This window comes from Antedon bifida, chromosome 2, assembly GCF_963402885.1.
Source record: "Antedon bifida chromosome 2, ecAntBifi1.1, whole genome shotgun sequence".
In the NCBI taxonomy this organism is placed as follows: domain Eukaryota; kingdom Metazoa; phylum Echinodermata; class Crinoidea; order Comatulida; family Antedonidae; genus Antedon; species Antedon bifida.
In genome coordinates, this window is record NC_136227.1 from 31,294,137 (window position 1) to 31,308,655 (window position 14,519).

Below are 14,519 nucleotides of genomic sequence, written 5' to 3' on the forward strand. Positions count from 1 at the left end.
ATGAAGCAAGAAGTGTGGTTCAAACTGTAATTAATTCCTCATTCAGTGCAGATGTTGATAGGCCTACAGTTAAATGTCCTGAAACCCGACTTAAACCTTAAAACACAATTGTTGCCAAAAATGTTTATATTTTGTAATTTTAAGTTAGTCTATGTGTACAGTATTCAACTGTGTTTCATTATTTGTTTAATATCTTGTCTGGGTTGTTGCGAAGATGGGATCAAATTACCATATTCCGTATCAGTTTTTGTTTATACTGATTGGTTGGAGTTTATTAAGTTATTAGTTATTTTTTGATATTACTGTATTTGTTTCAGGAAATTTGTTTGATAAATTGTGTCAGGAATTGCGTGGCATTATTTACTCGTTAGATGTTACATGAAAAGGTTGGTTTTGTTATGTAACAAGTTGATTCAATACCTTTTTATTTATAATAATCTCACTGTTTATTCTGAACACAATGACTGGAAGCAACAATGCAACCACAGACGAAATGAGAGATAATTTAATCTTTGTTCTATCCGTGTATACACCATTGGCGTTATTAATTATTGCTGGGAACGCACTTGTTCTTTTTTTGATTCGACAAACTAAAAGTTATGACAAACCACAGTTTGTTTTACTGGGAAGCTTAGCGTTTGTGGACCTACTCACAGGAATTATCGCCGTACCAATGCATATGTGGACTGCTATCTTACAGAAGTCTCTCTTCGTACGGAATAACTGCCACTTGCAGTACATTCCTTCAGTGATTTTTGTCTCAGTCTCCTTTTTCCACCATCTATTAATCACTGTGGATCGCTACGTTTCTATTGTGAACCCGCTACAGCATCGTCAATTTATGCAACTCCGTAAAATCTACTTTGCCATTGCGATTTCATGGATCATATGTTGTTTTTACGGCACCATGGTATTAGTGTTCGGAAATCTAAAAAAGATTGAAGGAATTTCCTTTTGCTACCAGGTGGATCAACGTGCTCTTGCAGGTCAAAGGTACACTGTTTCATGCATGGTGTCGATTGGCACAATCTTATTGATCGTAATGTATTCCAGAATTGTTTTTGTAGCAAGGAAATATGAGAAAATGAGAGTCGGTACGATGGGCACACGTAATCTTATTCGTAAAGAATACAAAGCAGCTAAAACAAGTGCCCTGATCATCGTTGCATTCGCTCTTGCGTTTTTGCCTTATGCTCTGAAACCGGTCGTATATTTAGTACCGGAATACGGAGAGTCACGCTTGCATTGGTATGATCTGATTGAAGACGCTCTTGTTTACATGAACTCTGCGGTGAATCCGTTCATATACGTTTGGCGTCTACCGCAATTTTCATGTGCTCTGCGTCGTCTTTTAAACAACTGTTCTACTACTAGAGCTTGAGGTTTATCTCTAATATGCCTACCGACGTCAATTCAGACACAATCGTAACACAATCAATCGTGTCACTGTAAAGTATCATGGATTTGTTGTCAAGATTTTGTTTTGCTTTATCTACTACTGTATATTTTCATCTTTAAGATAAACTTGCTTGCTGTTCTGTATTAACGTTTGTAGTTAGCTCAGGTAATTTTTCATAGTTCATATTACCAAGGTCAGGAGTTTCAGTGTTTTTATTGATTTTTTGTACGCGATTGTTTGAAAAACAAGAGTTGAGACCATTGCGTCATTTGCTTGTAGTCATTTTGAAAATTGAACATCCATAAACTAAATCGTTTTTCCAATATATGCAAGAAATATTAAGTAAGTTGACACTGACAAATAGGAATATTGGATTTAAATGCAACTTTTTAATGATCATGTTTATTTATCTCCTTATGAGGCATACCGTAACAGTGTTGTTCAAATTGGAATTAATTCCTCATTCAGTTCAATATGTGCTAGATGTTGATAGGCCTACAGTTAAATGTTCTTAAACCTTAAAACACAATTGTTGCCAAAATGTTTATATTTTGTTATTTTCAGTAAGCCTATGTACAGTATTCAACTGTGTTTCATTATTTTTGTTTGATAATGTCTGGGTTGTTGCGAAGATGGGACCAAATTACCATATTCCGTAGCAATTTTTGTTTATACTTGCCATCGACTGAAAACAATACGCAGCAATTAAAAAAGATCCTAACATTTATTTTAATTTATTCATTTGTCATTATTTCGGACTTATCAATAGAAAAAAGGGTAAAGTTTACAATAGATAGTTCTAAACACTAAATTGGAAATATCTAAACACCATGTTTAAAAATGTAAACATCACACATTAGACATGTTAGCAAGGAAGTGTTTAAAAAGTGTTTAGAGTCTAAACACATACTTTTAGAGTGTACACGATTAATTAGAAAAGTAACGAGAATTTCCAGTTTATCCATATCATTTTCCACATCTTTAATGCTTTAAAATTGATAAAATAAAAAGTATATGAATTCCTTGGTTTGGGAATTTGTTTTGTTTTTGTCAATATATTATATATATATGTTTTAGAAAAATCTCTATTAATTTCGTGTTTTTATATAATAACATTATATACTGAAACAAACTGAATATTTAATGCTGTGCTTTGTATGAATAATTAAAGAGTATAAGGAAATTTGCAAATTGTTGTTTTTTATATTGTTTACAGTATTATTCTTTAATAGTTTTATAAGGAAATAAAATGAATTGTTGATTGTTGTTGATGCATGAACTGTGTGGTACAGTATATCCACTGATTGGGTGTTTTTAGTTGGAGGAAAAGATTGGTTCAATATCATCTTGTTTACAGTAATTAAATATTCTGGACATAAAGGATAAAATGCAGAAATATTACGACTGACGAAATAAGAGATAATTTAAATGTTTGTTTTTTAAGGAAATAAAATGAATTGTTGATTGTTGTTGATGCATGAACTGTGTGGTACAGTATATCCACTGATTGGGTGTTTTTAGTTGGAGGAAAAGATTGGTTCAATATCATCTTGTTTACAGTAATTAAATATTCTGGACATAAAGGATAAAATGCAGAAATATTACGACTGACGAATTATGAGATAATTTATTTGTTTGTTTTTTAAGGAAATAAAATGAATTGTTGATTGTGGTTGATGCATGAACTGTGTGGTACAGTATATCCACTGATTGGGTGTTTTTAGTTGGAGGAAAAGATTTGTTCAATATCATCTTGTTTACAGTAATTAAATATTCTGGACATAAAGGATAAAATGCAGAAATATTACGACTGACGAAATAAGAGATAATTTAAATGTTTGTTTTTTAAGGAAATAAAATGAATTGTTTATTGTTGTTGATGCATGAACTGTGTGGTACAGTAAATCCACTGATTGGGTGTTTTTAGTTGGAGGAAAAGATTGGTTCAACATCATCTTGTTTACAGTAATTAAATATTCTGGACATAAAGGATAAAATGCAGAAATATTACGACTGACGAAATAAGACATAATTTAATTGTTTGTTTTTTAAGGAAATAACATTAATTGTTTATTGTTGTTGATGCATGAACTGTGTGGTACAGTAAATCCACTGATTGGGTGTTTTTAGTTGGAGGAAAAGATTGGTTCAATATCGTCTTGTTTACAGTAATTAAATATTCTGGACATAAAGGATAAAATGCAGAAATATTACGACTGACGAAATAAGAGACAATTTAATTGTTTGTTTTTAAGGAAATAAAATGAATTGTTTATTGTTGTTGATGCATTAACTGTGTGGTACAGTATATCCACTGATTGGGTGTTTTTAGTTGGAGGAAAAGATTGGTTCAATGTCATCTTGTTTACAGTAATTACATATTCTGGACATAATGGATAAAATGCAGAAATATTAAGACTGACGAAATAAGAGATAATTTAATTGTTTCTCTATCAGTGTATATATACCATTGGCATTAGTTATTGTTTCTGGTAACGCACTTACACGTGTTTACGTCTTGCATCCTTTTTTTGACAAAATGTGTCACTAGAGTGAATATAAAAACATATACTTAAAACATTTTGACACCATAATTAATTATCTGTGACTAGTGGTTTCCAAGATATAGAGTAGTTATTAAAAAGTTGCTGCCATTTTTAATTATGCAAAATAAGGGCTTAGATGGCGACTTCGTAGAAATATCCTAAATCAAACCGGAGATCCACGCTTCTTCCCAAAAATGCCCTTTTAATCGTTTTTTGAGAAATTTATTTGGAGTTCATCAGACCAGGTGTTCACGAGCATTGCAACATATTTGCGGCCGGACAGGTGGCGTTTAAAAATCGCGAGCAGTACATATATGGAGTCTATCATATCATGTGATCACAAGCAGTGCAAATAGGTGGCGTTTTTTGTTGTTTTTTGTTTATTCAGTTCACAACCAACAGCGATGAAACCGCCACTAACAGGTTGAATCAAAAGCGACTGCGGTTACACTTTTTTTTATCAGAAATTTTATCAAATGGGCTGGATAATTTTTGGCTGCCGAAACCTAATAAAAAAAACGACCTCACACATTTTAATGAAGTAACAGTTTTGCGGATTCTAACTCGACTTTGCTTAGCATTGATATCAATGGCCACGCGTTTTACTCACTGATATAACCGTGAATTACATTATTATTTTTTTCTTTTTTACTAAAATATAATATTCATTTCTTAATGACATTTTATATCATAATCATTTAGTAACATATTCATTTCTTAACATATTTAATTCTTAACATATTCAATTCTTAATGTATTCATTTCTTAATATTATATTCATTTCTTAACACATTCAATTCTTAACATATTCGGTACGGTTGGCCGGCTGCCGAGACTAAACATTATTTTAATTTGGTGGCCCGACATGGTATTTGTATAGATCCGGCCATTGCGGTACACAACATAGGAGGTTGTGTAGTTGATACGTGACGTAACAACTCGTAAAACAAGTATTTATCCATAAAATTCAGGAAAGTGAGATAGCATATTGTGTGCGGCCCATCAAGAAACATTAATGTGCCAAATGTGAGCACGTACCATTCAGCGGTTTCGTTGGAAATACGTGACATTACGCGACCAATAGTGAATTCATGGAATCATAGCATTACGTTCACGCATTGTAGGTCCCTACAGATTGGTTGTTAGTTAGAAGAGGTTGTGGTTTTTTTTATAGGCTAAATAATAGATTCTAAGGAAAATTACACATTTTATTTCTGATATTACGGTTTGTTTTTATAAGGAGTTCTATCAGAAATCCGTGGTATATTGTTGATTGGATGTTTGTTACAGGAAAAGGTTGGTTCAACGTTATATAACAAGTTGATTCAATATAATTTTTATTTATAATATTACTGTATTCTGTACACAATGGATGAAATGTATATGAGCAGAAATGTCACAACTGACGAAATAAAAGACAATTTAATTGTTTCTCTATCAGTGTATATACCATTGGCGTTATTTATTATTGCTGAGAACGCATTTGTTCTTTTTGTAATTCGACAAACTCGAAGTTTTTACCAACCACAGTTTATTTTAATAGGAAGCTTAGCGTTTGTGGACCTACTCACAGGAATGATCGCTGTACCCATGTTTATGTGGGGTTCAATAGAACGGAGATCTCTCTACTTACACAGTAAATGTTACTTGCAGTACATTCCTTCAACAGTTTTTATCGCAGTTTCCTTTTGGCACCTTTTGTTAATCACCGTGGATCGCTACGTTTCTATAGTGAACCCACTACAATATCATCGACTTATAACTCTCCGTAGAATCTACTCTGTCTGTTGTTTTGGCATGGATTCTAGGTTGTTTGTACGGAATGATACTACTCTTCGGAGAAATGAACAAAATCGAGGACCGTTTCTTCTGCTATAAGTTGGATCAACGCGCTTATATGGCTCAAAGTTTTATAAGTTTAGTTATGGTGTCGATTGGTACAATCCTGCTGATTGTAATGTATTTCAGAATTGTTTTAAAGGCAAGGAAACATGAGAAGAACAAAGCCCTTACTTCGATAATCGCACGTAAGGCTGTCCATAAAAGATTGAAAGCGGCTAAAACAAGTGCTTTGATCGTCGGTGCATTCGGTATTACATATTTGCCTCATGCTCTGAGACCGATCGTAAATTTCGCATTCGGATACCAAAGGTCTGACGTATATTGGTATTATCTGATTGCAGAAATTCTTATTAATATGAACTCTGCGGTGAATCCGTTCATATATTTTTGTCGTCTGCGGACATTTTCATGTGCTCTGCGCCGTCTTTTTAACAAAACGTACTACCACATCTAAAACAACAAACTAGAAGTGTTTTCAAGAGACATGCGCAGATCTCTTTTTATTGCACTATCGTACCTAATGCACTCTCTGCGAATATAATTGCAAAGATGTAATATTAATGCTTACGTTAAAAGAATAGGATTACAATTTAAGGTAATGCGCTATACTACTATACTGTGCTATAATAGATATGAAATGAAATTGGTAGGCAACATAGTACCGTATATGCCTATTATATATCTACATTGTAAGGCCGTGTTTCCACAGCCAAAAATTAACAGATAATTAACCGATACAAATTAACCGATAATTATCTGATTTAAATGAGATAATTATCGGTTAATTTTTCTCGAGCAAAATCGGTTAAACCCCGTTTCCACAGAAAGTTTTATCGGCTAATTATCGGTTAGGTTTTTCTGCAGAAACACGGCCTAGTCATGTCCTATGTCAATGTTAACAACCCGGGGTTACTAGTATAATACCAGGTTAGGTCTAGTTAATAAATCAAGAACCTTTACCAAAACCAACAAAAGCAAAACTGTTTAATTGTTCAGTTTTCAACTATATTTCCCTTATAATTAATACTTTCAAAACAAACACACATTTCCGAAGTTCACAACAGTCTGAACACGTTCTCTTAGGCTTTGTTTCCGCAGCCGATAATTAACCGATACAAATTAACCGATAAACTGCCTGTAGAAACGGGGTTTAATTAACTGATTCGACGGATAATTATCTCATTCAAATCAGATAATTATCGGATAAATGCGATAATGTTTACCTTTGACCTGAATGACAAATTGTTGCGTTGCGATTGGGCACTTGGTTGCTCAGTAATGTCTGATCACGCGCACTTTATTTTTTGTTATTATTTATTGGTTAAAACATTAACATATAATTGTGTTAAGGCTGCGGAAACCCGCCCTTATACACAGGTTCTTACCAAGTTTAAGTATTGTTTATTTTTGAAATCCTATAAAACTTCTCCACAATGAAATTATACCTATTGTATTGGAGGTTTAATTAATTAAGTTAGTGATTTAGGAACTTGTTTTGTTGTTATATTCATTTTATTATCTTCCATAAACCTCCTTTTTGTTAGTAAAATACTAATAATTCAATCTGTTAACTTTAAAAATGCAGGGATTGTTTTGTAAGATAACAATGCAATATAACAATTGTAACTTCTAGAAAAAAAAAGATACAGTATTTTTGTTTAGTGTACTTTATTGTATATTTTGTAGATCTATAAGGAAATGATTTGTTAATACGGCCCCGGAAATGTAGTACATTGCCCTTATAGTGATTGGATATTATATTATATTAAAGGGCCTGTTGCAGGAAATGGTTCGGTTTATATTTCATACTATCATTTTTAATTATTGTTACTAGGCCTACTTTCACGTTTTGTACACAATGGACCAAACTTTTACAAACAGAAACGTCACGACTGACGAAATGAGAGATAATTTAATTTTTGTTCTATCAGTGTATATACCATTGGATTTAGTTATTATTGTTGGGAATAGTCTTGTTTTGTTTGTACTTCGACGAACTCGAAATCATGACGAACCACAATTAGTATTACTAGGAAGCTTAGCGTTCGTGGACCTACTCACAGGAATTATCGCCGTACCAATGTTTATGTGGGCTTGTATCTTACGGGGATCTCTCTACCTACAAAACATTGACGTATGCCAGATACAGTACATTCCTTCAAATATCTGTATTTCAGTATCTGTGTGCCATCTTCTGTGTATCACCGTAGATCGCTACGTTTCTATAATGAAACCGCTACATTATCATAAACTTGTAAATCTTAATAGAATATACTTCTCTATTGCTCTGTCATGGGTTATAGGTTGTGTCTATGGCACCGTGGAATTGTTCTGGGCAATGGACAAGATTGAGGGCATTTTTTTCTGTTACCAGATAGACCAACGTGCTAGTGATGTTCAAAGTTACATTACTTTATTCATGATATCGATTGGTATAATCCTAATGATCACAATGTATTTCAGAATTATTTTAGAAGCAAGGAAACATGAGAAAAACATAGTTAGTATTCCAGTAAAAACACGAAAGGTTGTTCGGAAAAGATACAGAGCAGCTAAAACGAGTGCTTTGATCATCGGAGCATTCGTTATTGCGTACTTGCCTTATACGCTGAGACCAGTCGTATACTCGACCTTTGGATACCAACGCTCAGACGTGTATTGGTATGTTCTGATTGGAGATGTTCTAATATATATGAACTCTGCAGTAAATCCGTTTATATATGTTTGTCGTCTACAACAATTTTCAAGTGCTCTGCGCCGTCTTTTTAACAAAAAAATCAAGCTACAAAATAAACAAGCGAAACAGTACTGAAACTGTAAACTGTATTACTGACAACGTAATATAACTACGGTAACATACACATCGATGCTACTGCTTTCAATAGATTGGATTGGATAAACTTTTTTTCCTAAATACATATATATATATATATATTTGTGCTATCATTTTTAATTATTATCATTAGGCCTATTTAAAAAAAATAAATTCTGGAAAACCAGAAATTTTAATTTAGAATTGTACTATATTCTAAATATCTTGTTTATACGTACCAGAAAACTGAAGTATCGGTATTATAGGCCTACTTGTTGGATATATTTCAACGGGAAAAGGTTGGTTTTACTCAATAACATACAAGTTTATTCAATTACGGTACCATTTCAAATATACATAGCCTACATTTTATACACAATGGATCGACTTTTTATCAGTAGAAATTTCACGACAGATAAAGTTTGTTTGTATGGATTTGCCACACTTTTCTATAGTTTTCAAATCAAACATATGATTGTTCATTATGTTTTAGCTTATAAGAGAGAAAGATATATTGTTACCTGAAAAAATTATTGTGAACAATTGTTTTGTTGAGTAGGCCATTTTAATTTTACACAATCAAAAATTTCTGACAAATCTGTAAAGAAGAAGAAAATGTTTTAAAGAATGGGTTTTTGGTTAAGTTATTATTTAATTTGTATATTTGTATTTTTTATAAGCGAAATCGTTATTTTTTTATATTTGTTATTACATTTTTGGCAAAAGTGAATAGATTTATTAAAAGTATAGAAAATGAACTGGTCAAAATTTCATTTGATACATCTTTAATTTTCTTAATGTTTTTGGTGGACTTTTTTTTTTGTAAACGAAAAAGAATGTTTTTAACCATCGTCTGACTTGTCTGAGATTGTTTTGCAAGATATCAATGAACACGGAAAAAAATGAATACGTGTTACTATTTTTTAAATAATAAGATCATAAAAGGAAAAAAATGATAAAAAAAAATAATGTTCGTATTGTCTATTGTATTCTGATGGTTTTATAAGGAAATGAATTGTTGTTGATGCATGAAACGTGTAGCACAAAGGCCCCACCTGATTGGATGTAGAGGAAAGGATTGGTTTTACCATATAACAAGTTGAGTCAATATCATCATAATTTATAACATTTTTATAAATTTTACACAATGGATGGAATTTTTACAAGCACGAATATTACGACTGACGAAATGAGAGATAATTTAATTGTTTCTTTATCAGTGTATATACCATTGGCATTAGTTATCATTTCGGGGAACGCACTTGTTATTTTTGTAATTCGACAAACTCAACGTTTTGACGAACCACAGTTTGTTTTACTGGGAAGCTTAGCGTTTGTGGACCTACTCACAGGAATTATCGCCGTACCAATGTTTATGTGGGCTTGTATCTTACGAAGATCTCTCTATCTAGACAGCAAATGTTATTTGCAGTACATTCCTTCAAAAATATGTATCTCAGTTTCTCTTTGCCACCTTTTGTTAATCACCGTGGATCGCTACGTTTCTATCATGAAACCACTACATTATCGTAAACTTGTAACTCTCCGTAGAATCTACTTCTCTATTGCTATCTCATGGATTATGGGTTGTTTTTACGGCATGGTACAATTGTTTGGGAAAATTAAGAAGATTGAGGGAATTCTCTTCTGCTATGCGATGGATCGACGCGCTATTGCAATGCAAACTTACATAACTTTAGTCATGGTATCGGTTGGTTCAATGCTATTGATGATAATGTATTTCAGAATTGGTTTAGAAGCAAGGAAACATGAGAAAAACATAGTCAGTATTCCAGTCAGCACACGGAAGGTTGTTCGTAAAAGATTCAAAGCAGCTAAAACAAGCGCTTTGATCGTCGGTGCATTCGGTATTGCGTTTTTGCCGTTTGCTTTGAGACCAGTCGTTTACTCATTCGGATACCAACGCTCAGACGTATATTGGTATGACCTGATCACAGAAATTCTTATTAATATGAACTCTGCGGTGAATCCGTTCATATATGTGTGTCGTCTCCGGTCATTTTCATTAACACTACGCCGTCTTTTAAACAAAACTTCTACTACAGCTAAGGCACTACCGTAACAAGTGAGATATAATGCCTACAGTTTTTGCACTAGCGTCTAAAACCCTGTCTGCACTATCAAACAAGTTTGACAAAAATGTGTGATGTGCCCAAATATGGTAGGGACCTACTGGTAGGCCTATGCCCAAATAATGATATGACATGGGCACATCACATTTCTTTGTCACATACATTTTGATAGTGTAGACAGAGCTTAATGCACTCGCTGCGAAGTGTACCAACATTTGTTATGCAATATAGGCCTAATAATTGCAAATATTTAATATCCATGCTTAAGATAAAACTATAGGATTAACAGTTTAAGGTAATGTCATACTGTATACGTAATGCAATTCCGTAGGTAACTGTGTTGACATGGTAAATGAAACTGGGCCTCTTATTATGTTACATAATACCGAATCGGCATGTCTATGTGTACAACATTTCCCATTAGTCTGGGATTACTAGTAATACCAGGTTAGGCCAAGTTAATAGATCCGGAACCATTACAACAACCAACAAGACAACTTTATGCAAAACAGTTGAGGTTTCGATTTCGTTAATATACATCAAAGAACTTATAACACAAGAATCTCCTGTTCTTCAATTTTCATTCAAAACACAGTATCGGAAGTACAGGGTTAAAAGGTCAAACTGGGCGACGCCATTTCACAGCATGGAGCAGCGCGCCCCCTCCAAACTAGGAAGTCAATTACTCGACCCCCCTAGAGTATTAGCAGATCCCCTCTATGATTTTGACTTTCTAATTTGATGCGGGCGCCCTACTCCTCAGTCAATTACTCTACCCCCCCCCCCCTCCCCTAGAGTATTAGCAGAACCCCTCTATGATTTTGACTTTCTAATTTGATGCGGGCGCCCTACTCCATGGCTCACAATGGCGCCACCCATAGCTCTATTCTATCCCACAATGCCTTTCGAAATTGTTACGCGCTTCGGACGAACAGGAGATTCTTGTGTTATAAGTTCTTTGATATACATGCTTTATTGAATAGAATTATCTTAAATTACATTAATTAACAATTAATTCTAAAAATCCTTACTTGTAACTATATATACTATATACGTCATGAAAATAACAATTAAATGAATATTTTCTTTTTTTTCTTTGTACAATGCAGTATTTTTATATTGATATAGAATATATCATAGCAAATTACAATATTATTTTTAACAAAGAAAATGGGTTTTGTTTATTTGAAATCCGATGAAACTTTTCCGGACGTAATAAACACTATCAAACTAGTGTGATATGCCCAAATATGGTAGTGATATGCCCAAATATGGCGTGATTTGACATCATCATGTCCAATTATGGGTACATCACATTTTTTTGATAGTGTAGACATAGATTTAGGGACTAGTTTTGCTGTCAATTCTTACTTTTGGAAATTAAACCAGATATTTGTTTGTTATATTATACATTTCTTGTAGATCTATAAGGAAATAATTATTGATGGCATGGGAATTGTAGGTTGTTAAAGAAAATGTTAAAGAAAATGGCTCGTTTTATATTTTATACCATCAATAATTATTGTTACTAGATGGTTCTCGAATACACAGTAATTTCAGCGTAAAAAAAAATGCTTTTTTTTTAATGTACGTACTGCAGGACTATAATAATTATTGTGGTTTACAGAAACGAATAAATAGACACGGTGATTTATGTATTAAACTAAAATTAGCACACTGGGAATTACTTCCGAAAGAGAAACTTGTCACAAAATGAGTCCAAATTTGTTATTTGGACTCATTTAAACAAACCCAAATTGTGTTTTGTGTGTAACATTAGGGTTGAGGGATGGGGAAGAGGATATGGGTACAAAGAAGAACAATTTTTTAAAATATATTCTTTATCTACTCAGTAACGAAATATGTTTTGTCATGTTTGATAGGCCTATAAATAATATACCACTTGATACAGTAGCACATTTGCGATTTAATACTTTGTTAAAACTGTCACTGTCATAGTCGATTGAAATAGCATAGTACATGTAACGATATACGTACCACTACAACGTTTATATTCTTTGTAATTATTAATTAATACAAACGTTGAGAAGCAACCGTCAGTAGTACAGTTTATTTGTATATTGCTTCGCTCGCGTACCATCTAGGTCGTGCCCACAGATGGTTCTCGAATACACAGTAATTTCAGCGTAAAAAAATGTTTTTTTTTAAATGTACGTACTGCAGGACTATAATAGTTATTGTCGTTTACAGAAACGAATAAATAGACACGATGATTTATGTATTAAACTAAAATGAGCACACTGGGAATCATAGCACGGTGAACCATAGCATTCTAATAAATAAACTAGATTTGAACTCGTCACTTTGACGAGTTCGGGTTATCCGCGGAAATGCAACATGCACATACGTTAAACTATTATGAACGTCGACAATTATTATGCCATCCTATGACATGCTTCCAGAAAACTGAGGAGCTATAATAGATTCAAAATTGGCATTATTTTGACAATATTTCTAACTTTTTCAACTAAAACGCGCGCAAATGGTATAAATCAACGTGTTCGTATGACGTCATTTTAATTTGAAATGATGTCAATCTTTTTTAAAATGACTAGAAAAGGCTGGAAAATCATAATTCAAGAGAATAAAACATGATTTTCATGCTCCGTGCGCACCATACGCGTAAATTTTTTCGCGCGTGCGGGAATTTTTGACATGCTTAAAATGTCATGATCAGCGTAGAAAGTTGATTAGAAATTAATTTTGCGCATTTTGAAATTTTAAATGCGCGTGCGCGCGTAACTTTTTGTGAAACATGCCATTTTTAATCCATAGAAAGTTTTCCCTTGATATGACTTAAATTTTCACAAAGTGTCAATACAAAATGACTTTTGGTTTATAATCTATGATCAATCATTGAAATTCATAAAATCGCGCGTAACTTACGCTGCGCGACTCTAACGTCATATAACGAAATTTCTTGCACATCTACAGCTACAGGTCACTCTTATGACAAAGTTATACAATCTTATGTTGACCAGAATTGGAGATACGCTGCCAACAAAATTCCGGGAAAGAAAGAAGAATAACATAGAAGAAAAAAAAAAAGATCGTGACAATAACAAGGGGTTATCCGCCAAGTGCGGATAACCAATTATATTCATACGGGATTCGGGGGTTACCATTGGCTTTTTTAAAAAATTACCTATATAACAGACAACAATATGTGAGTATAAATGGTATTGATTCAAATGAACTTTCCATACGTTGCGGTGTACCCCAAGGGTCAGTATTGGGGCCTACATTGTTCCTTATATATGTCAATGACATTGCACATGTGACTGACTACTTTGATATTCGTTTATTTGCAGACGATACCAGTTTGTTCCATACTTTTAATCCACACGATGATATTGACATGCAGTATATAGATAGCAAATTTAAAAATATTGTGGACTGGTGTGATTTAAATAAATTAACCATTAATACAAAAAAGACAGAGTATATAATTTTCCGTGGTAAACACACGGTTATTAAAACTAACGGAGCAATACATGTTAAAGGAACAGAAATTGACGAAGTAGAATCAACCGTGTATATAGGGGTCACACTTGACAATAAACTCACATGGAAAAATCAAATTAATAAGGTCAACAAAATTGTTAGTTCCAAGGCAGGTGTGCTCTATAAACTGAGACATTTTATTCCTCAGTCAATTTTATTACTCTTATACAATTGTTTTATCCTACCCCATATATCATATGCTCTAGAGGCATGGGGGAACACATATACAACAAACTTAAAACCTATACACCTCAACCAAAAACGAATTGTACGCACTATAACACACTCTGATAGATTAGCAC

The 14,519-nt window shown here is 33.3% G+C and overlaps 3 protein-coding genes across 3 annotated transcripts; all 3 read left to right on the forward strand.

Moving 5' to 3' along the window:
• Positions 1-96: 96 nt before the first annotated feature.
• LOC144836218 (trace amine-associated receptor 6-like) lies at positions 97-2,316 on the forward strand. The gene has a single exon (XM_078691466.1). It carries the CDS (start codon positions 461-463, stop codon positions 1,379-1,381), a length of 921 nt encoding a protein of 306 aa, XP_078547592.1. The 5' UTR covers positions 97-460; the 3' UTR covers positions 1,382-2,316.
• Positions 2,317-7,572: 5,256 nt separating this feature from the next.
• LOC144835623 (trace amine-associated receptor 1-like) lies at positions 7,573-8,599 on the forward strand. The gene has a single exon (XM_078690702.1). The coding sequence runs from the start codon at positions 7,646-7,648 to the stop codon at positions 8,597-8,599; it is 954 nt and encodes a 317-aa protein (XP_078546828.1). The 5' UTR covers positions 7,573-7,645.
• A 1,096-nt stretch (positions 8,600-9,695) lies between these two features.
• LOC144836219 (adenosine receptor A1-like) lies at positions 9,696-10,740 on the forward strand. Its single transcript, XM_078691467.1, has one exon. It carries the CDS (start codon positions 9,747-9,749, stop codon positions 10,680-10,682), a length of 936 nt encoding a protein of 311 aa, XP_078547593.1. The 5' UTR covers positions 9,696-9,746; the 3' UTR covers positions 10,683-10,740.
• The last annotated feature ends 3,779 nt before the right edge of the window (positions 10,741-14,519 follow it).

Coding starts and splice junctions, on each gene's coding strand:
- LOC144836218 (XM_078691466.1), top strand. CDS start 461: ATGACTGGAAGCAACAATGCAACCACAGACGAAATGAGAGATAATTTA.
- LOC144835623 (XM_078690702.1), top strand. CDS start 7,646: ATGGACCAAACTTTTACAAACAGAAACGTCACGACTGACGAAATGAGA.
- LOC144836219 (XM_078691467.1), top strand. CDS start 9,747: ATGGATGGAATTTTTACAAGCACGAATATTACGACTGACGAAATGAGA.